We start from the raw sequence: 23,878 nt of genomic DNA on the forward strand, positions 1-23,878 counted from the left end.
TTTTATGGAATTGCACAATTTCCAGTTCAGAAAAATATCTTGAACTAATATTTGGTTTTTGAATTGCAATACTCTATGGATTTGCAAGGACCAAGTTCCCATGTATTTTTAGCTTTTCACCTTAATCCAACTTGTTTCCTTCACATAATTAAAACCCACCCACAGCTCAAGTCAAAATGAGGACTGTGTCCTGAGCTCTAGCGTTACAACGCTCGCATAAATCAGCTCATGTGACCATGGGGACCTCCATCCTTGAGAGCAAAAGGGCAAGAACTCGGGGAAGAAGCATGTGTTTTTCACAGACGCCGCGGGAAACCACTGCCGTGCTGAGCACGGTCTGCTCAGAGCCGGCATGTGCCCCTCACTCTTTGTTTTAAACACTGCACACCTTTTATGGGGTGCAAGCATATCTTTGCAACGTAATTGTGAAGGATGAGATAAGGTCAAGATCAATCATAACCCACAGTAAATTGGGAGGGAGTGTGGCTATAAACTGAATCACTTCAAGATTTTCTTTCCAACAGGCGGAAAAGAGAGGGAGAGGAGAGCTGCCCAATTCCTTTTGGTACTTCCTGACAATAAATTTCAGCTGAATTATTCTGGTTCCTTATGAACGGGATCATTTCTAATGCTAGTCATGAAAAATTTTTCAATCTAGGGTATCTTAGATTTAATGTTCTAAACTTTCTTGCTGATAGCTATATGTTGAGTCTTGCAGTATTAATTTAAAAGAGATTAGTATAACTAAGGAAAAAACTGAAAAAATGTCACCTCTGGAAGTAACATTTACTTAGCATTTTGGAAAGCAGACAAATCACTAACCCTTTCTTTACCTGCAGAACTTTAACTTTTATTTCAGCTACAACTAAATTGAACATTCTCAGATTTGCGAATAACTACCGTGTATCAACCCTGAAAAGCTCATTATGTGATTTTCACAATCAATGTACTTCTTGGGATGCATTCAGAAGCTAATAACCTTTCATGACAGTGAAGTACAGACAGATGAGGTATGAAGTTCTCTGAGCCTCTTTGAAAGGCAGTTCATTTGAAAGGTCGTTCATTAAGAACATGAAGATTTTCTTTGACATTATTTAATTTCATTCTCACCTTTGTTTTTATCAATATTTCTCTTGTGGTTTAGTCAAGGTCCTTACTAAGAGTAAAAGTTCATGAACTGGAAAACATCAAATGTTTAACTTGGCTTCAATCTGAGATGCGAGTGGTGGTATTTATTTTAATAGGTGGAGAAAGCAGTCCAAATCATACTACAATGAAAACAGCGTATTTTTCTTCTTTTTTAATAAGTAAATTTGAAGATAATTTCTAGACTTCATCATGTTAATGATTTCGTATGCCAGTATAGCTCAGGGAAACAGGTACAGGGTTAGGAACCTGAGACCTACATTCCAAACCCGCCACTTACTGATGGTGTCCTTTAAAGTCCCTCAGCTTCTGCTCCAATACATAATCAGGATTGGACCTTTCCTATTCTATGCCACTTTACATTGATTCCTATACAGTTCTGCAGTATAGTCCATTGTTAAATCTTGCTGCCTTCTCAAGACTACCTTATTTAAGAAGCTGCCTTATAAACTGCCTCATCTCACAATCCCTTCCCAAATCTCCACACACAAAGTTCAGAGACAGTATCTCATTTTTCACATCTGATATCTAGCCTATAATTTTCCTTACTTTATTTACATTTCTTTGAAACAGAACTCTCTGGAAGGGATCACATTAGAAAATCTTGGATAGCGTCAGATAAATATGTGGAACAAAACTCAAAATTATGCAAAGAAAGACCAGGCTTACTGGTCAGATAGAGACTGATGGAACCCTAGAGACTATGGCCCTTAGCCATCATTGAGGTCAGGAACTGAACTTACTCAACTTTCCATGAAACAATAGGCACGTCTCTAAGTGGAACGGTAATATCAGGAAAGTTTGCGCTCCTTAACTAACCATTTAAGACTAAGAGGACAGCATTTGCTGAAAGACAAAATTAAGAAGGGCTAGGAAAAGAGAGATGAAAACACACGGAGGAAGTGAGATAAGGGTGTTATATTGTGGAGATTGCAATTAATCATGCAAAAATGTGCATCAATTATTGATCAGAAAACTGAACCCAAACTGAAGGCAAACCATCACCTAATTCACAGTAAAAGGATAAAAAAGCTTTAATTTTTTTTTAGCATTATAGTAGAATTACTTAGGACTAAACGTTTTGTTTTGTTTTTTACTTTGAAAAGTGCATTGGCTATAAGGGGTCATGAAGTCTAATATTTTTAAACTTCACTAATGAACGGGTTAACAAAGTTCTTACCTAAGCCATCCCAGCAATGAAGGCAACGGGGCCGCAAATGCTCACAATCCAGTCCAGAGAAGAAGCAATGTGTTTGTGCAACACAGTGAATCCTACTCACCCCCCCCCCCCACCCGGAGAGCGTAAGGAGAAACACAGCAAACAGGCGAGGGAGCTTTTGTGCAGCCGCACGCTCGTCAGGAACACCAATGTTATCTGAGAGCGGGAGGAGAGAGTGGGCTTCACCTGCTTGTTCACAGACAGTCACTGTCAGCACTATGCAGTAAGGGCCTTTATAGCAATAATAGGAATACTTACCATGGAAACAACGATGACTCTATTGAACATGAGCGTATTCCAGCCTCAATCTCTTGTTAAACTCACCCACGGCCATTGAGCGGATGCTAACTCATAGCAACCCTTTGGTGCAGGGTAGAGCTGCCTCTTTGTGTTTCTGAGGTTGTAAACCTTTCAGAATGGATCAGTCCCAAGTTTCCCTTGCAGAGTAGTTGATGGGTTCAAACTACTGGCCCCGTGATTCCTAGAAGCCCAACCAGTAACCCCAGCAGGGGGCCTTACCCCTCTTTAAAGGGGCTTTGATTCTGCTGTACGCTGATGGTGGCTGCGGAAGAGGTAGGAAGAAGCTGGGGAAGGGCTGAGGAAAGGGTAGAAGGGAACACCTGCAAAGCTGAAAGCAGCTCAATGAATGGACTCGGTTCCCGAGTGGTGCAAACGCTTCATGAACTTGCCTGCTACCCAGAAGGCCGCTGGTTTTAGTCTCCCCTTGGAAGAAAGGGCTGGCGATCTATTTTAAAATCCGTACCTTCCATTAAAACCCTATGAGGTCACATGAGGGACAATCAACTCAAAGGCACCTGAGTCTAGTCCTTTCTCTCTGAACGTACAAAGAAAGAATATCTACATATACTTTGCAGAAAATACCCTGGAAGGGGGAAAAACAATTAGAGGGCTTTGTCAGAGAAAGAGTAGCCCTGGTGGGAAAATGGCTACTCGTTAGCCTGACAACAGCAAGATCAGCAGTTTGAAGCCACTAGCGGCTCCCAGGGAGAAAGACGAGGCTTACTACTGCCACGAAGAGTTACAGTCTCAGAAACCCACAGGGGCAGGTCTCCCTTGTCCTACAGGGCCACTGTGAGTTGGAAACGACTCGAGGGCAGTGAGTGAGTGGCAGAGGAAGAGGGGAGAATGAAGTGGACGGAATTGCAAGGTGGGGCATTAGGGGGAGAAGAGAGAAGACTGTGATCAGTGGCGGACGCCCTTGTAAACAAAGATGTCGACTGCAGAAGAACATTGGCATGCATGACCTAGAATAGTCTTTGCTATGTTTTAGAATTAAAAACAAGGTTTATTTCTTTTTTGATGAATTGTTTTGTCAATTCAGACCTTTCTGTGAAACAGAAGTTTTGATTTTTTAATTTCAGTTACATTACTTTCTTATTGCCATGAAGACTTTCTCAAGCAAACAGGAAAAAAAAAATGGACCTACGAAAGAGCTATGACCAGAAACAGGTAAAGTGACAATAAGTCGATGAACTTACCCAAGATAAGTCATAGAGAAAGAAAAAGTGCACATATCACCATGAAACCCATCATGATTATTATCTGGGTAGATTTTATGGTCCATGTCATTAGATGGAAACAATGAAGATGAAGCCAGCTTACGTGACGCCCTAAGAAAGACCAAGGGAGACAAAAGTTAAATCATTTTAAGTTTTTTTCAAGTATTTAAAACATACTAAGTCACAACACACAGCAATATTCAGAGACTAATACAATGATTACATTTGCACCTGCCATCTCGATTCATAACTACATTCACATTAGTTGAACCCCACTGTCCACCCTTTTCCTGAACTCTATGATCCTTTCTCTTCCTACAAGAATCTTTACTTACCTAAATGTGCTATTTATAATTCTCATGCATTTTTATTTCCTTTACTAGCTATGCAAGCAGAGCTTATACTCAGACCCTGAATTTAGGTACAACACAGGCATCAACCAACCAGAAAGGATGCCTAAACCGATTATGTGGCTGTGAATATTGACATGGCTATATAGGTCCCACAGGCTGGGCTATCACTTACGTGCCATTTTAATATATAAATTATGTAAATGTTGTATACTCAGAATTATTCTGTGCACATTCTCCTGCAATTTGCCTTTACCAACCAACATTAATAATATTACATATTTTTGGTTGGGTGCTATGGAATCAATTTCTAATCATCGGGAGCCCTATGACAAAGAAGAGCTGCCCCTTAGGGTTTTCTTACCTGTAATCTTTACTGAAGCAAATTATTATGTCTTTGTCTCACAGAGCAAGTGGGTTGGGTCAATACTGTAAAATATTTTGAAATTTTCACATTTCATTTGAATATATCATAATGTTCTCTTGCTCAGTGACATTTAGCCTATTTCCATTATTGATGTTATTATTATTTGCTATTACAATGCCACTGAGAATATTCCAGTATATGTCTTTTTGGAAAAATACACAAGAATTAAAAATACAAAAAAACCCCACCCCTATTCCCATAATTGAACTGGGAAGGATTTCACAGCGGCTTATCTATCAAGTAACTATAAAAACATCAGCCAGTGATGACTTGACCATTCTTGAGGATCTCGGGAAGCAGCTACTTGCCTGCCACTGAGTCAGTTCTGACTCATAGAGACACACAAGGCAGGACAGAATTGCCTTTTGGATTTCCAGACTAACTTAAAAAAATCATTTTACTGGGGGCTCGTACAACTCTTATCACAACCCATACATCCATCCATACATCCATCCATACACATTTGTCCATATGTTGCCATCATCTTTCTCAAAACATTTGCTTTCTACTTGAGCCCTTGGTATCAGCTCCTCATTTTCCCCCATCCCTCCCTGCTACCCTCTCCCTCATGAACCCTTGATAATTTATAAACTATTATTTTAGTCATATATTACAGCATCCAACATCTCCCTTCACCCACTTCTTCGCTGTCCATCCCCCAGGGAGGAGGTTATATGTAAATTCTTGTAATCAGTACCCCCTTTCTCCCTCACCTTCCCTCCACCCTCCTGGTATCTCCACTCTCACCACTGGTCCTGAGGGGCTCATCTGTCCTGGATTCCCTGTGTTTCTTGTTCATACTGTACCAGTGTACAACCTCCGGTCTAGCCAGATTTATAAGGGAGAATTGGGATCATGATAGTGGGGGGTGGGGGAGGGAGGGGGGGGGAGGAAGCAGTCAAGAACTAGAGGAAAGTTGTATGTTTCATCATTGCTCCACTGCACCCTGACTGGCTCGTCTCCTCCTTACAGCCCTTCTGCTAGGGGATGTCCAATTTCCCACAGATGGGCCCTGGGCCCCCACTCCGCACTCCCCCTCATTCACAATGCTATTATTTTTAAATTTTTGGTCTTTGATGCCTGATAATTGATCCCTTTGATGCCTTGCGATCTCACAGGCTGGTGTGCTTTTTCCATGTGGGCTTTGTTGCTTCTCAGCTAGATATCTGCTTGTTTATCTTTAAACCTTTAAGACTTCAGATGCTATATCTTTTGGTAGCCAGGCACCATCAGCTTTCTTCACCACATTTGCTTGTGCATCCATTGTGTTCAGTGATCGTGCCAGGAAGGTGAGCATCTCAGACTGCCGAATTGTTATAACAAAGTGTTTTTGTGTTGAGGGAGTACTTGAGCAGGGGCCCACTGTCCATCTGTTTCCTTAATACTAAATCTATAAATATATATATATAAATCTATTTCCCCCTCGTTTTATATAAATATACTTACATCTGTACATGCGTGTATTTAGAGCTCTCTAACTACCCTCTGCCACCTAGTTCTTTTCTCTATTTCTTTGTACTTTCCTCTTGTCCCATGTTCAACTTTTGGGTTTTAGGAATTCCTCGCTTATGGGAATAGAAAGCCTTTCTCCCACTCCGCTCTCCTTAGGATAATTGGAATTTCTTATGTCATCACTAACACCATTTCATTCTGGCTTATGTTGATCTCATTGCTTAAACTCATTTTACACCTTTAAATGTGCACAGCGCTTAGCTGTAAGCTGAGCTGGTAGTGCTCATTTTTGTATAAGGCAGTTATATAGAAGAAGAGTGTCATTTTATTCATTAACATTGGTTTTATTGGTATATACTTCACCTACAACAAGGAACCGGGGTGGTGTACTGGTTACACATTGGGCTGCAAACCGCACGGCTGACAGATCGAAACCACCCGCAGCTCTTCAGGAGAGACAGTCTCAGAAACCCACAGGTGATGGCTATTAGTTAGCATTATTAACTCAATAGCAGTGAGTTGGTTTGGTCACATAGCATACAATGTGACTGTTCAATCATATGAAGACTTGTGCAACCATCACCACAATCAATTGCAGAACAGTCAGTATACCAATTTGGATGCAATAGGCCAAAAAGGCTTTTCATCTAACCTTTTCACTTTATAGATAAGGAACCAGCGTTCCCTGTTATCAGTTATCCAAACTTACAAGCTAAATCAATAACAAGGCTAAAATGAAGTCACAAACCTCCTTTAGGTTAGGGGTGTGTTATCTATCAATGTATCATCTCTATCTTCTATCTATCTATCTATCTGTCTATCTATCTATCTATCTATCTATCTATCTATCTATCTATCTATCTATCTATTATCTATCTCTATCTATCTATCTATCTATCTATCTATCTATCTATCTATCTATCTATCTATCTATCTATCTATCTATCTATCTATCTATCTATCTATCTATCCATCCATCTATCATCTGCCTATTCCCAACGTAGAATGCAACAGTTGAAGAATGCAGCCATTGTAACAGTAAGTCCCAGTAAGACATGTTTATGAAGGATTTGGTCCTTGCTTACGTAGTCCTTTTTAGATGAAGAATTTGATTCTTGTTTATGTGACTCCTTTTTAAATTTCCTACCAGGACAATGACTCAAGCTTTGATACAAACATCTGAAATTTTGAAAAATCATAGACTCTGCAGAACCCACTTCCTGAATCCAGAAGGGAACTGCTTGACTGAGGAACTGAAAACCCACAGGGCGAGAGAATTGAAACCGAAGGAAATGAAAACAGTAGGTGGGAAAAGGAACTGGGGCCAAAGGCAGGGGGAGATGTTAAGGAGCCTAGGAAACCACAGATGTGCAGATAACACACTTAGCAGAGACGGATGGCGTCTCACATGCGTACAAGGGATCTTTTCTCTATAGAGGCTGGCTCAGTCTTAATACCTTTCTGCCTTTAATGTAAGCTTGCCTCCATCCTCCCTGGTGTCAGCTGGGCACAGCGTTGCTACTGCAAAACTATGTCCTGAGGGGAGACCAGCTTTACAGAGAGGCCTTTGATCTTCCCTCCTGTGAGAAGGGGTCTCAGGACTCGAGAAGGTTCTAGGTCAATTTCTTCGTGTCATACAAAGTTCCCTGTAACCCGCTTATCCTCTCTGTTTTATTTCAAGACAGTTTCTCTTTCGCTATTTCGCACTGGATGCCGACTGAAATGAAAATTCTCGCTGCTGATAAAATACACCTATAGAACATTTAAACTTCCCCAGGCTATGATGCCTTTCAGGAAGCACATCACTTCCAAAGTAGTGTTAAATAAAAGCTCTTGTGCTCTTACCTCTAAAAGGGCTTTTTCTTGATATGGTGAATCAATAACAAAAATGTTGCAGTTTTTGGGGATGAAATATACAGAGAGAGCCCCCTCCCACCCTTTCTTAACTTCTTCCTAGACAATATGCAACTGATTGTATTGAAAACGTATCTGCTTTGGCCACTGGGCAGCTTAGACCTTGGTCTTCATTTCAAATTGCTAACTATTATTTGGTGAGGTCTTTATTGCTACTCCTCAATGATTTGTTTTTATCATGATACGCATGGACATGGACATGCATGTGTATTCTTTTTGCATGTATACTTATGTTTTGTTGTTGTTAGATGCTATCGAGCCAGCTCCAACCCATAGCAACCCTGTGCGCCACAGAAGGAAACACTGCACAGTCCTGTGCCATCCTCACAGTGGTTCCTCTGCCTGAACCCATTGAGGCAGCCACCATGTCAGTTCATCTGATGGAGAGCCTTCCTCGTTTTTGCTGCCCCTCCACTTTAGCAAACATGACGTCCTTCTCCAGAGACTGGTCTCTCCTGATAACATGTCCAACGTACGTAAAATGAAGTCTTGCTTCTGAGGATCACTTTGGCCTTATCTCTCCCAATACAGATATCTTTGTCCTTTTTGAACAGATCACGATACTTTCAATAATCTTCCCAGCACCACAATTCAAATGCACCTATTCTTCTATGGTCTTCCATACTCAATCTCCAACTGCTTTGTTTACAAACTGCATAATGGTAACTCTCTCCCAGAAGGACATCATGCTTGGTAATGTAGTGGATCAGTGGGGGAGAAGACAAAATCACTCCGAAGAGATGGATTGCCCCAGTGACTCTAGCAATGGGCTCAAAAGTGAATCTAGAAAGCTGTCAAACCTGAAATAGAATGTTTGAAGACAAATATCTGAGCCATTATATCAGGTTTGGGTATGGTTTTCTTCTGTTCTTGCATCTCTACAAAGAAAGAAGGCAGAAGCACAAGTGAAAGTCAAAGTGAACTCTTATGAGTGAAGCTTTGGATAGCACATTCTCACAGGGAAAAAAGTGGCATTCTCTGGGAAGTTTGGAGGACCGTGGAAAGGATGAGGGAGAGACCAGGAAAGGAGGGGTGTCAGAACTGAAAGAGGGAGAGACCCTGCCATCTCTGCAAAGGGAGAGACACAGAGAAGGGAATGGAGGTGGAGCCAATGAGAGAGTGGCTTGATCATGCTCTTCCTTCGTGACGAGTCTCCTCACACATCCACGTGGAGGACTTGGCCATGTGTACTGGTAGACTCTTATGGATGCATTTAAGTGTGTGTCATGTATGAGGGGGTATCTAAAAAACCCTGGAATTTTTTGAACGCCATGTATTTACATTGTTTTACAAAACAACCTATCATCTTCAAAGTACTCTCCACTACACTCAGTAATGCATTTGTCAAATCTGTGATGCCATTCTTTTCGAACTCACCTGCTTGGATGACACCGTTGATGTTTTCCCTTCACCTCTTCTACGTCATCAGATCACTGTCCTTTCATGTCCCTCTTCATCTGCAGAAACAAAAAGAAGTCTCATGGGGTGAGGTCTGGAGAGTACGGTGCATGGGGCAAGAGAGGCATGCTGCTTTTTTGCCCAAAACTGGTGCACTGAGATGGCTGTGTGAGCAGGTGCATTGTCGTGGTGGCAAAACCAGTCCCCCGTCTGCCACAGATCAGGCGTTCTCTTGTGGTACCCTGTTATGCTGTCTTTTCAGAACCACTAACAGAAAACTTGATTAACAGTCTGACCTGTTGCAACAAATTTGAAATGCACTACAAGCTGACATTTTCGTCTGTTCAGGAAGTTGACAAATGCCCAGAACAAGCTTTGCCATTAATTGACATTTCACCTTTTTTGAACTGAGAAAACCACTGGTACACTTGAGTGTTTCCACAGCACTGCCCCTGTCAGCTGTGTTTGGCATCACAGTAGTTTCTGCAGCATCTTTCTTGAGCAGGAAACCAAACTTCACAGCCACACGCTGTTCTCTCAAATTGGCCATCCCCAAAATTCACTGTGACCAGAGAGAACCTCCCCAAGCAATGCTGCTGGGTGCACTAGCTCAGAGCAAGTTGCTTGATGCTTGACTAGTGAGAAAAATGTGTACTACGAAAGCTCTGCCCAATAGAGCTTTTTTTCTGTTTTGTTTTCTTTTTAGGGGGGAGAGGTACCCCAAGACTAACATTGCTAGCTCTTACTGTACATGCCCAAATTTTGAGTGAGCCCCCATAAGAGTGTGTGTGATGTAACTGGTCCTTAAGGCACATGTTCAAGCTTTGGGTCCTTTCTGCATATGTCTCTTCCCATAACCTTTTAATGTACGTCTGATTCATTTTTGAAAGAACCTCTTTTTATTTGGGGGCATGGCCAGCTATATCTGGTTAGGTAGGCCTTTAGTGGGGACAACTCTAAGCTTCCCGCCTATCAATTAGTGAGCTACAATGGGCGTTTTGCCATTTTGAGTCAGACAATCATAGAGTCTGCTATGTTAGGAGAACCCGATCCAAGAGCAATGATGTGGCATTTATCATCAATAAGAACTTTCAAGATTTCTTTTGATGTATAATGATGTCAGTGATGTGCTTTTATAGACCCACAAGCAATATCAGTTAATAGAAATATTATTTAAATTTATATATCAATCATGAATGTCAATGATTTCTTTTACCAATTTCTGAAATCTGAAGTTGATCCAATAGACAATTAAGAAACATTGATAACTACTGATGATTGGAGTGAGAAAGTTGGAAGCAATCACAAAAGATCAGTAGTTGGGAAATATGGATAGAAATATGGAGCTCAAATGATAGAACTTTGCAAGATCAATGACAGTCATTGCAAATGCCCTTTTCAATAACATAAGCAGAAACCAGATACATGGACATGATGGAACACACAGGAATCAAATTGACTACACCTTTGGAAAGGGAAAGGAGCCCATTGGGCTGTGATCCACATGGTTGGCAGTTCAAAACTACCAGGAGCTCCTAGAGAGAAAGACTGGGCTTTCTACTCCTGTAAACAGTTACAGTATTGGAAACCACATAGTCACTAAGAGTCAGCATTGTGAATAAAGATGCAAAATGGAGTAACCATGGACAACAACATGGCTGCCAGAATAAAGAAGTAAACAAGAAAATGGCTGACAAGAAGGAAACAGAAACTGGCCATAATCAAAGGTTATTGGCCTGAACACTTGGGGTTGGACCTTTTTTGGACGAACACTCATAATCACACCTCTGGTTGCACACACAAAAATTGTATGAAAATCCAGCTAAGAGCTCAGAGGGGCAGAGATTCTTGAGAGCTGCCGTGGGACAAACTCTTACCCTCGCTCTCACTCTTGCTGGTAAGTCTTGCCCATTTTTATGGACTGCAATAAGTTAATTAAAAGACTATTTGTCTCATAGCATGTTTGGCACTCACAAAAGAACCTGGCCCAGTCATTGTGTGAAGCTTAGAGATGGAAAGTTCTCTGCCCTGCACCATAAGCCACCTGATTCATAAGCTCTTTGGAACAGTCTTAAGGTGCCCAAGACAGATTGACTTGATGGTAGCGGGTTTGATATTTTGTTGGGGGGAAAGGGAAGATGAACTTTAATATGAAGTTTAGTCAGAACTAGCCAAGGAATGACTGTAGAACACACCATATGTTCTTCATATGCAAGTCTGAGTTTCAACAGAAGGAAACTAAGACAAATCCATGAGAGCCTAAGTAAAACCTTAACACATGAATTTAGAGACCATTTCAAGAATAGATTTGACACATTGAACATTAATGATTGGAGACTAGATGTGTTGTGGGATGACATCAAGGACTTCATAACTGTAGAAATGACAGGAAAGAAAGAAAAGCTAAAAACAGATCTCAGAAAGATTCTGAAACTTACTTTTGAGTATAGAGTAGCACAAGCAAGTGAAAGAACGAAGCAAAAAACAGCTGAATGGAAATTTTCAAAAGGCAGCAAAGAAAAACATTGTGATGACATGTGCAAAGGCCTGGAATTACAAAACTATGTGTTAGTCTGGGTACATTGGAGAAACAAATCCACAGAAACTCATATTTATAAGAGAGAGTTTTATAGAAAGGGTAAATGTACATAAAAAAAACCATCCCAACCCAGTGCTGCCCAAGTCCACAAGTCCAACATTAACCCATTTGTCCGACACCAATTCACAAAGTCCATCTCCATCTCACAAAACAGACACAATGATGTTGAATGGAGGAAGAAAGTCGAGTCAGTGAATATGTAAGCATCTCAGTGCTGGCAGGAGTCTCCACACGGCTGCTCCAGCACCCAGGGCTGCATCGGATAGGTCCATGTGGCTTCTCCTCAGGGATGCCTTGCAGGAAGTGAGCCTTGCCAGCTGAAGCAGGGAACTGGCTAAGGCAGCTGCACCCTGGTCTGACCATCACAAAACAAGAGACCCGAGAACTAGAAAGGTGAGGCTCACGGAGCCAATTATCCCTCCGCCCTTCAATTAACCCCACAAGTGTTTATCGGCCAGGTTGGCACAATAAACTAACTACCTCAACTAAGATAAAATATAGTCAGCATACTTCAAGGTGGAAAAACTGAAGAAAAAAATTGAAGCTCTGAGTTACAACATTTATTGAAGGATTCTTTGAGCAAATGCTATATGCTCAGCAAATAATTCAAGAAGCCGACTGTACAAACAAGCAGGTGGCATCAATATTGGAGGAAGACTGACAGATCACACAGCCGTGCTTGCTGAAAGCAAAGGGAATTTGAAGCCCTTACTGATAAAGATCAAAGACTATAGGTCTCAATAAAAAGAACACAAAAATGCTCACCACTGGGCCGAGAAGTAACATCATGATAAATGGAGAAAAGATGATCGATGTCCAAGATTGATTTCACATGGATTCCCCATCAATGTTGATGGGAACAGCACTCCCAAAATGAAACGACATTTTGAGCTGGGAAAATCTGCTGCCAAAGTGTTCTTTAAAGGGTTAAAAAGCAAAAGCATCACTCTGTGGACCAGGGTGCATTTGACTCAAGCCATGGCATTTTCCTTTCTTTTTAAAAATCATTTTATTGGGGGCTCTTACAGCTCTTATCACAATCCATCCATCCATCCATTGTGTCAAGCACATTTGTACATGTGTTGACATCATCATTTCAAAACATTTTCTTTCTACATGTGCCCTTGGTATCACCTAAATTCCCCCTCCCCCTTCCTTCCTCATGAACCCTTGATAATTTATAAATGGTTATTTTTTCATGTCTTATATCCACCGCTGTCTCCCTTCACCCATTTTTCGGTGGTCCGTCCCTCTGGGAGGGGGTTCTACGTAGATCATTGTGATTGGTTCCCCCTTTCCCCCTCCACCTTCCCATTCTCCTTTTGGTATTGCTAATCTCATTATTGATCCTGAGGGCTTTATCTGTCCTGGATTCCTGGTGTTTCAAGCTCTTATCTGTACCAGTGTACATGCTCTGGTCTAGCCTGATTTGAAGGAAGAATCGGGTTCATGATAGTTGGGGGTGGTGGGGTGGTGGGGAGCATTAAAGAACGAGAGGAACGTTGTTTGTTTCATCAGTGCCATACTGCACCCCAACTGGCTCGTCTCTTTCTTGTGACCATTCTATAGGGGATGTCCAACTGTCTACATATGGGCTTTGGGTCTCCACTCTGTGCTACCCCTCATTAACATAGATAATTTTTTTTTGTTGTTTTCGGTCTTTGATGCCTGATACCTGATCCCATCGACACACAGAGGCTGGTATGCTTCTTCCATGTTGGCTTTGTTGCTTCTCAGCTAGTTGTTTATCTTCAAGCCTTGTTTATCTTCAAGCCTTGAAGATGCCAGATGCTATATCTTTTGATAGTCGGGCACCATCAGCTTTCTTCACCACATTTGCTTATGCACCCACTTTGTCTTCAGTGATAGTGTCAGGAAGGGGAGCATCACAGAATGCTGGGTTATTAGAACAAAGTGTTCTTGCGTTGAGGGAGTACTTGAGTAGAGGCCCAATGCTTGTCTGCTACCTTAATACTTCATGTATAAATATATGTACATAGATCTATTTCCCTATCATTACATATAAATATATTTACATATGTACACGGCTGCATTTAGACCTCTATAAATATCCTTTGCGTCCTACTTCTTTCCTCTATTTCCTCTTGTCCCATTATTATGTTCTGCCTTCATTTGGGTTTCAGTAATTCCTCTCAGCTACATTGCCCTTGATCAAGCCCTACCAGCAAGCCATGGCATTTTCAATGGTTTTCTATGCATACAAAAGTTGAATAAGAGAGACTGAGGAGAATTATTGCCTTTAACTTATGGTGTTGAAGAAGAATATTAATATATCACACACTTTCAAAGAAATGGGGGAACATTTGTCACAGGGAAGTAAAACCTGAATGTTACTTATAAGCAAGGATGAGTAGGTGCTTCTGCCATATTATCAGGAGGGACCTGTCTACAGAGAAGATCACTGTGCTTGATAAAACAGAGGGTTAGTGACAAAGAGGAAGGCTCTCAATGAGCTGAACTGACAGAGTGGCAGTAACAATAGATTCCAGCATAAGAACAATTGTGAGAATAGCACAGGGCTGGGCAGGGTTTAGTTTTGTTTTATGTAGAGTCACAAAAGTGAGAACCAATTAGATGACACTGAACAACAATGGGAAGACAGTTAAATAATTCTGACAGCATAGAAAGCAAATGAAAGACATATACAAAATCACTTTACAGAAAAATTGGAAACATCTAGAAAGCCCTGGTTTTTAGTATTGTCCATATAGACATTTGGCGCACGCGCACACACACACACACACATGCACATCCACTTACTATCCAGAAAATCTAGCCAATATTCTCTGGAAAGATGGCTAAACCACAGCTCTTTTTGTCTAAGGCAACAGTTGGAATTAGTTTCTTATTTACCCCTTAAACTGGTGCCCACTTTCAGAGATTCTTACTCAGGCTCCTAAAGAGCGTGAGCAGAGCAATCTGGATCTGATAGTCTTGCTTTATTTTCGGACTTGTTTTTCTAAATCAATTGTTCCGTGGGGAAATTGTGAAATTCCTAGTCATTGTACTTAGGAGAGGTGGGTCTCAAGGACAGCATAGTTAAGGATTTGGAATGGGAGCTACTCATGGAGTGCCAATCACCTTTTAATCCCTCTTCTTCCGGTCAAGAAGGCTTTGATCTGTGAGAATCGCTTTACTGAACATCTCATCTGGGAGCAGTAAATAAACTCACTGCTCTTGAGTGGATTCTGACTAACAGTGACCTTATAGGACAAAGTAGAATACCTCCTTGGGCTCCCAAGTCTGTTAATCCTTGACGGACTAGACAACTTCATCTTCCTCCTGCAGAAGACCTGGTGGTTTTACACTCCTAACCCTACGGTTAGCAACCCAACATATAACCCACTCTCAAGGAAGAAGACGGCTAGTGTTCCCGTGAGTGGAGGCTCTTTGCAGACTAGCAAGTAACAGAGACAATTGTGGGGATTCTGAACATGGCTGACTTGTATAGGGTATGGAATCCCAGTTTGGGGTTGAGCCCTTGGACACACAGTGAGTTACACATTGGATTATGAACCGGAAGGTCAGCAGCTGGAACCCGCTAGCTGTTTCATAAGAAAAAAAGGTAAGACTTTCTGTTCTCATAAAGGTGTCAAGCCCTGGAAACTCAAAGGGCAGTTATAGCCTGTCCTAGAAGGCCACTATGAGTTGGAATGAACTTGAGGACAGTGAGTTGAGTTGAGTCCAGCCTTTGGACTAAGCAATCCAGGGGGGTGAGGTCAATCTCTTTCATTGGGCAACAGGGTGCCAAAATACCCTAAATTACTTTAAAGGCCTGGTCAATGGAAGCACAAGACCTAGACTCCCCAGATAATGAAAAACAGTTTGGATTTCATCTGGATGACTGCAGAGGAGTGGCCGTAGAGTTTTTAGTCAAAAGTTTGGGACTGTAGTGTAGACCAGCAGGTTTTTTTAAGAACCTAGACCTTGTACCCACAGGGTATCCAATCTGTTTGAGAGAAATTGCTGTAGGAAAGATCATGGCCAAGGAGGCAGACAAATTGACCCTAAGCCACTCAACACACCACACACTCTCCACCCAGTAATAGCAGCGTTAGAGCAGAAGGGACATGTATGGCTCACTTCTAGCAAGTTGACACGGTTTTGGGTATAATTTTTTGGGAAGCCATGCTCCTTCTTCCTCCTGAATTCACGGTAAAATCCTGCAATATTGCTCCTGGTAGAACCGATAGAGGCAGTAAGCCACAGTGACCTTAAATTCTAGATAATGTTTATTCCAGTCGCCTAGGCTTGACAGACACCTCATTGCCAGACCCTGAGGGTGAATGATTTAAAATTGGAAGCAGGTTTATCAAAGATAAATATGTACAGTCTACACCCTAGTGTCCATTTTAAGAGCCATACAAAACAGCTGTCTGCTAATAGGAGTGTCAGTCCAGATCAGATGGATTTAGCTGAAGATAGGCTCTGATACCTAGATTTCGTGTCAACTTGACTGGACCAGGAATCTCAGTTGGATAGCTGGACCCTCCCCAATGATATGGTCTAGTATAATGCAATCAACTCATGGTGGGATCTACTGTGAGCAGCCAATCAGTTGTGGGAAGATTAAGGTGGAGTGATAACCCGTTGACCTGGTCATAGCCATAATGCACTTGGAAGGAAGGTGACACTGTGGGATAGCTAGGTCACTTCTTGCTCATCAAGATACCACATCTGGATCTTACAAACAAAACAAATTCACTGCTATCGAGTCCATGCTGACTTATAGTGACCCCCGTAGGTTTCTGAGACTTTAGCTGTTTCTGGGAATAGAAAGTCCAATGTATCTCCCTTGGAGCTGCTGATGGGTTTGAACTGGCAGTCATGTGGATTGCAGTCTAACCTGTAATTACTATACCACCAACCCTCCTACATAGACCTGCCATATTGTCTGCTGCCTCTGGGAGTTATCAGCAACCTGTCACATTGCCTGCTGACCTTAGAGTCATTCAACTCTCCAGCCATGAACCTGGTTTATTTCCTAATTCATCTCCTGGTTTCCTGATTCAGCAGCTCCAGCAGGTACACGAGTCAGGAAAAGCCTGGAGCCTGATTTGCTAACCTTAGATTCACCCACTCCTGCCTCCACCAGGCTGTGATCTTCCTGCTTTCTGGTTCTCCCACTCTGGTGGAACTTCTGATCCATGGAATTGAGCCAGACTAGATTTAACCACTTATATAGCTATGCTAGACACCTCTTGATATAAATATTTCTCTCTCTATGTATATATGTATATGTGTAAGTATGTATATGTATATATCTATATCTGTATCTATATCTACATCTATATCTATATATAGCTATATCATTGGTTTGGATTCTTTAGAGAACCTAGCCTTTCAGGTCAGTGCATTTCCACATCCATGGATTCTAAAGTATTTTAAAAGTGTTTTTTTTAAGTATCTAATTTTTATGGATTTTTGTGGAAGGAGAGGGTGATGTTGACAGCATCAGGTGGTGTCATCGAGTATGACTTTGAAATGACACAGCTGCTGCATGCAGTGCTAAAACCAGAGAGGAAGTTGCCCTGCACTGTCCAATGCCCAGAAGGGAAATTAATTTGTCTTTTCAATGAAACTATGCTACTGACTTAGCTGCTAAACTGGCCCCAAGATGAATGGTAAGTGCTACCTTCTCTGACCTTTCATTGGAGGTAAGGTCCCATGTTTACATTCCTGTGCTGTGGAACTCTCACTGAAACAAATCACTGGAAATCCATGTCTGTAGGCAAGATTTTTGTGCCCAAGGTACATGTGCTTATATCGGGCCTTCTCTCTTGGAAAAGAGAGGATGTATGATCGGATAACCTGACATATTACTAGAGAGTCACAGTATAGTGGGCTGTTGGTGTGTCATTTGCACAAAGAACACGGGCCAAGGATAGTCCATGCCTAGTGGACAGGCCCTTTTCTGGAGAGGAAGGGCAAATTAACTTTACGGAAATTTTTAGAACCAAGCACCAGATGAAGTTTTTATTGGTCCTATTAGATACACTCCTGGCTTGGATAGAGGTTCCCCTTGTCAAGCTGAAATGGCAAGGGAAGTCATCAAGATGTCATTAAAAGAAATAATTTTGAGATTCCCAAAACATGCCTTGAAATGTGAGGAGTGACAATGGGTCTCATTGTTTTATCCTCAGTTGTTCAAGAAGTCTCTCAAATTTTAGGGATGTGGCAGAAATGGCAGTATATTAACAAGGAGTTGCCAGAGGTTCAGACCAAATTCAGAAGAGGAAGGGGAGCAAGGGGTATCATGGATGATGTCAGATAGATCTCGGCAGAAATTAGAAAATACCAGAAAGATGTTTACTTGTGTTTTATGGACTATGCCAACGCATTTGACTGTGTGAATCGTCATAAACTATGGATAGCCTTGAGATGAATGGGAAACCCAGAACACTTCATTGTGCCCACGTGAGGCAGTTGTGTGAACAAAAGGAAATACTGAATGTTTTAGAATATGGAAAAGGTGTGCATTGGGGTTGCAATCTGTCACCATACTTATTCAATCTATAGACTGAGCAAAGAATCAAAGAAGCTAGATTATGTGATTTATTCTGAATTATTCAGATTCCTGAGATTGTTATCATAAAGGTGTTTCCAAACACATGGTAATATTCTTGTAACAGAATAAAATATTGCCCAGGCCTACTCCATAATGACATTTATCATCCTTAGTATATTTGAGCCCTTTGTTGCCATGATTGCTCCAATTGTCTCGAGGTTTCCCATCTTTTCACTGACCCTTTACCTTATTGAACATGGCGGCCTTTTCTAGCAATTGAGTTTTCCTGATGATGTGTTGTGGTAGTTATATAATCTGTTGTCAATTTGAGAGGATTAAGAGTCAAGGGGTGGGGTTTAGCCTGTCAATCAGGTCACAGCTTGATGACCTCCTTTGGAGGCACTAAGGAGGCACTAAGCTCGCTGGAGGCAGGTCGATGACTCACTCCCTGGGAGACATTGCAGCTGACAAGACAAATGGAGTTATGCTAGAGCCCTGAGCTGGAGGAGCCACGTGAAGATCCTGCCAGCACTGAGATGCTTTCATCGCCACTGAAGCCACAAGACTTTCCACCCACTGGCTTGTGATCTCCCTGCACTCGGCATCATTGCATGTGTTTTGTGAATCTGAAGAGGACTTTATAGATTGGTTTCAGACATTTGAGTTAATCTCAGACTTATGGACTTCATCTGGACTGGGCTGGGAAGGTTTCTTAATGAACAATTACTCTTTATATGGAGCTCTTTCTTATGCACATACGTGTCTCCCTGGATTTGTTTCTCTAGTAATTGGATTAATACATGTGTTATGAGCAAATTAACAGAGAAACTGGATTATGTAAAGAAAAATGCGGCATCAGGATTGGAAGCAGGCTTATTAACAACCTAAGATAAGCTGGTTGCTTGATGAAAGGAAGGAGTATTTGAAGCATTTGCTGATGCACATCAAAGACTGCAAGCTTCAGTATAGATTATGACTCAATATAAAGAAAAACCCACATCCTCACAACTGGATCCATAGGTAGCATCATGATAAATGGAGAAAAGTTTGAAGTTGCCAATGATCTCATCTTGCTTGGATCCACAATCAATATTCTTGGAAGCAGCAGTCAAGAGATCAAACAATGCAGTGCAGTGGGCAAACCTGCTGTATAAGACCTCTTTAAAGTGTTGAAAGCCAAGGATGTTACACTAAGGACTAAGGTGTGCCGGACTAAAGCCATGGTATTTTCCATTGTCCCTGTGCATGTGAAAGTTGAATACCGAATAAGGAAGATCAATGGAAAACCAATGCATTTGAACCAGGGTGTTGGCGAAGACGATCGAAAGTACCATGGACTGCCACAACGGGCTCAAGCATAGGAACAACTGTGCGGATGGCACAGGCCGGGCAGTTTCATTCTGTTGTACAAAACGTTGGTATGGGTTAGAACCAGCTTGACGATACCGAACAACAACACGGACTACCTAAAGAACAAACAAATCTGTCTTGGAAGAAGTCCAGTCAGAACGGTCCTTTGAGACTAGGATGGTGAGACTTCCTGTCACATACTTTGGGTGTCTTATCAGGAGAGACCAGTCCCTGGAGAAGAAGATCATGCTTGGTAAAGTGGAAGGGCAGCAAAAAAGAGGCTGACTCCTGAAGAGATGGGTAGATGTGGTGGCTGTAACAGTGGCTTCCCACATAAGAATAATTGTGAAGATGTCATGGGACAGGCAGTCTTTCGGTTGTGTATGGGTCACTATGAATCAAAGTGACTCAGTGGTACCTATAAATAACAGCTTACTCGGCCTCTCTTCTCAAGTACCTCAGGGTACTCAAACCTCCCATATATTGCTTAGCAGCAGAGCGAATGAATTGTTTGTACCATCCAGATAAAACATGACTAATGGATATCAGGGATAAGAGACACTCCGCCCCCTCCAATGAGGACCAGCCATGAGACTTTGTTCTCTGCCCTTGTCTGGGGAGATGGAGGGGTGGAAGCCACCTCATTCTCCCATTGCACTTACTTTCTACCCAAGAAAGAGAGGTGAGCACATGAAAATCCTTACCAAGTTGGTCAGAAATCAAATACCATGTATGCTGGGTAATGGAGTAAACTATAATTTGGGGTTATCTACAGATCGATGATCTAGGACCCCTGTTGGTGCTGTGGAGAAAGCATTGGGTGGCTGCCTGCAAGGTTGGTTATTCAAACTCACCAGCAGGGCCACTGGAGAAAGAAAAGGGCGTCTACTCCCATATTTACAGGCTCTGCAATTTGGTAGAGCTCTGAAACTCTGTAGAGCAATTCTACTCTGCCTTATAAGAATTGTTATGAGTTGAAATTAATCGATGACAATGGGTTGTCTTTGTAATAGATTAACTAAGGAACCCTGGCTGTGTGAGTTGGGTTAAACTCACCGAATCATCGGCAGTTTGAATCCACCAGCCACTTTGTGGGCAAAAGACAAGGTAAAGCCGTATATCTGTGAAAACCCTGTTGGGCATTCTACTTTGCTCCATAGGGTTGTTATGTGTCAGAATCAACTCAATGGTAGTGGGTGAGTTTTATTTTATCTTCTTTTTAAAATTTTTCTCTCCTCTCTTTTCTCTCTGATGCCTTCCCCACTCTACCTCTGGCACAACTGCATTAAGTAATTTGTACTAATATGGTATTAATAGCTAATGTGAGATAACTGTTTTTAATTTCCATGTGGAAGCTCTCAGTAGGTCAGCATTTCAAGGGACTAAGAATGTTGTCTTACTTCTCTGCATTGAATTGGCATACTCTACTCATATATACTGCCAAGGAAACAACTTGTTTAAAATCAAGTCATATAAAAAGCGAAATCCATGTAAAATCTTTGTACACAGTTTTAAGTTAGAGGAGCATGTCTGTTTTACAGATTGGGTGTAGGAGTGGCTGTTCTGTGGGAATCAAGGTAAGAGGTCAAGGAAGAGGTATAGGAGCTGACACAAACCATAGACCAGGTCCCAGGATGTCACCAGACGAGGGAATTTCGGATCAGGGATGATCAGGGGATTAGAAGTCCCCGTTGGGCTGGGCCTGGATGTCTGGTTAGGTCTGATAATCGGGCTTCTGGACCTTAGGATGCACAGGGAGCCATCAGTTGATATCAGTAACTTTCACCCTTAGAAGAAGTTCACTCCCATTTTATTAAAAAAAAAACAACCCAACAACAATTTACCTGTGACCACAATGTCAGATAGCAGAGAAAGATGGTAAGTAAAACTCATAATATTCTATCAAAAGAACACACTGCAGCCATTATGTGACACAAGAGTATTATAATTATATATGAAATGTTCCCGCACAGTGCAGTAGACATACATAGAGGATTGCTGTGCTAAGAGGCATCAGCTTTGGAAAAGTGATCATAAGAACACACCCAACATCAATAAGGAAATATTTTAAAAATTATAGATTATGATGATCCTCTTTAAAAATAGGGATCTAGATATATAATTTCTAAGTATTCTAAAAGCACCACATACTTGTCAGAGTATTTCAATATACTAAAAAGCAATACTATACTACCTTATCTGTCAGTTTGTTATATCTTATAATCAGTGGCCCATTAAACTGGTGTTTAAGTAAATGATTAAAAATAGCTGGTATATTTAAACTCATGTTAAAAAAAAACACATTTTATTTGTAAAATGTACTCAGCTTTCGGTTATGTTGATAATAATTTTGAAACTAGGCTCATGTGATGAGATCTTTCTAATCATTAATAAATAGGCCTATTTCCATGGTGATATAATGCTTGCTTCTGCTTATTCTGCCTATCATCTTTCTCCACTCTTCCTTATCCCCTCTCTTCTGAAATGGCAATTAAATATTTTCTAAATACTTTCATTCTTATTGACTCTGTACTCTGTGGGATTTTTTCCCCCTTGGCGTGAGCTGAAGTATCCTATGAGCTGAAGTAACATGGAAGCGTCTTCTAGAGTTGCGGAGACTATGCAGTAGGACCTAAAAGCAGAGGTTTGGAGGTTGAGGATCTTAAGGCTCTTCCTGTGGAAGGAGTTTCCATTTCACTGATGTATCAATTTCATCATCAAAATTCCCAAGCTCTTGCTCTTTAGACAGTTCTAAGAACACCTAGGTAGGAGAAAAGAAAATTAGGGAACAACATGCCAGGATGGTGTTCTTCTTTTTCAAACATGGAGGTAGAGAAACATGCACACAAAGGCAGCCCGGAGGATGGCATCGGTGCACAGAAGACCCACCTGTTCCAAGGTAGCCTGAGAGAGGCTGTATTCTTCCAGGTCAAAGGTCTGTTTCACTGCATTTAAAAAGAGTGACATTAAAGGTTTACATAGTTTTCACCAAAAGTGTTCTGAAAACCACAAAATGTACCAACTTCAAATCCATTAGCTACTTTAAATATAGGCTAAGTAATGACGGTTTCATGAAGGAAAAACTAAAGTCCTTATGCCACCAATCAACAGATGTCCATAGATATCAACCGTGATTGAGGGTCGCAGTGCAACGCAGAACCCACTATACAACCAGGGTTCCTTAACCCTACGATAACCAAAATTCAGTGCATTGCTTTTAAATAAATCTCTTGACGGTATTCCGAGCGTTGTATTTCAATATTTTGCCTTCAGTAATTAACTTATGTATGTTCTATGATATCAAAAAATAATGGTTAGTCTTAGAAGGAGGTTAATATTCTGTAATGAATATAGATCTATTCTCTACTTATATTCCTGTGGAGGGGACCACTTTGTTGACCCCTTTTAGATGACCCCTACAATCATGCGTGTGAAGGGTGTTCTAAAGATCAGAATCCTAGCCACTGTCTCTAGGACTAGTGCAGACTCTCTTCCTGACGTTTGCTTTGCACTGTACCTATTTTCCTTCTCTGACCTTCCTTTAAGCTCTCACTCACTGGTCTTCCATCTTGTGCCCCTGCCTTTAATGGAAACACTGAAAGCTCAACTTGGTATCCCTTTGGGTCATTGTCCTCTGAACACGGAGCCTCGGGGCGGTGGAGCTGCTACTCCAGCTGTCTTTCTTCACTACAGGGTGTTCTTGCTGCCCGTTAGCCTTCCATATTAGCAGAGAACGAATCAGGCCAGGCTGACTGAAGTCCCAAGCTCACTTCCATCCCCATCATCCTTTTAACGTCTACTGTATTCCATTACAAGTTGTCCAGGTTTTGATGGATTGTATCACTTCCTTCTTGTGGTCATACAGTATACATTCTATGTGAAAAATATTATAGCAAAGATAGCTCAAAATCCCACTGCCAAGGAGCTAAGTACGATGAACCCCCATTGAGAACAGAAGGTTGTCAAGGCAGCTG

General features: G+C 41.5%; 1 protein-coding gene across 1 annotated transcript in view; it reads right to left on the bottom strand.

The window, feature by feature from the left end:
* Positions 1 to 22,566: 22,566 nt before the first annotated feature.
* The window catches only part of ABCA10 (ATP binding cassette subfamily A member 10), a 50,551-nt gene continuing 49,239 nt past the window's right edge, over positions 22,567 to 23,878 (bottom strand). The window contains exons 36-37 of the mRNA XM_075559683.1: positions 22,794 to 22,849; positions 22,567 to 22,665 (exon numbers count right to left, since the gene is read on the bottom strand). Coding sequence (XP_075415798.1) covers positions 22,567 to 22,665; positions 22,794 to 22,849 — 155 coding nt within the window. The remainder of the gene's footprint in view (positions 22,666 to 22,793; positions 22,850 to 23,878) is intronic.

This window comes from Tenrec ecaudatus, chromosome 10 (genome assembly GCF_050624435.1).
Source record: "Tenrec ecaudatus isolate mTenEca1 chromosome 10, mTenEca1.hap1, whole genome shotgun sequence".
Lineage (NCBI taxonomy): Eukaryota > Metazoa > Chordata > Mammalia > Afrosoricida > Tenrecidae > Tenrec > Tenrec ecaudatus.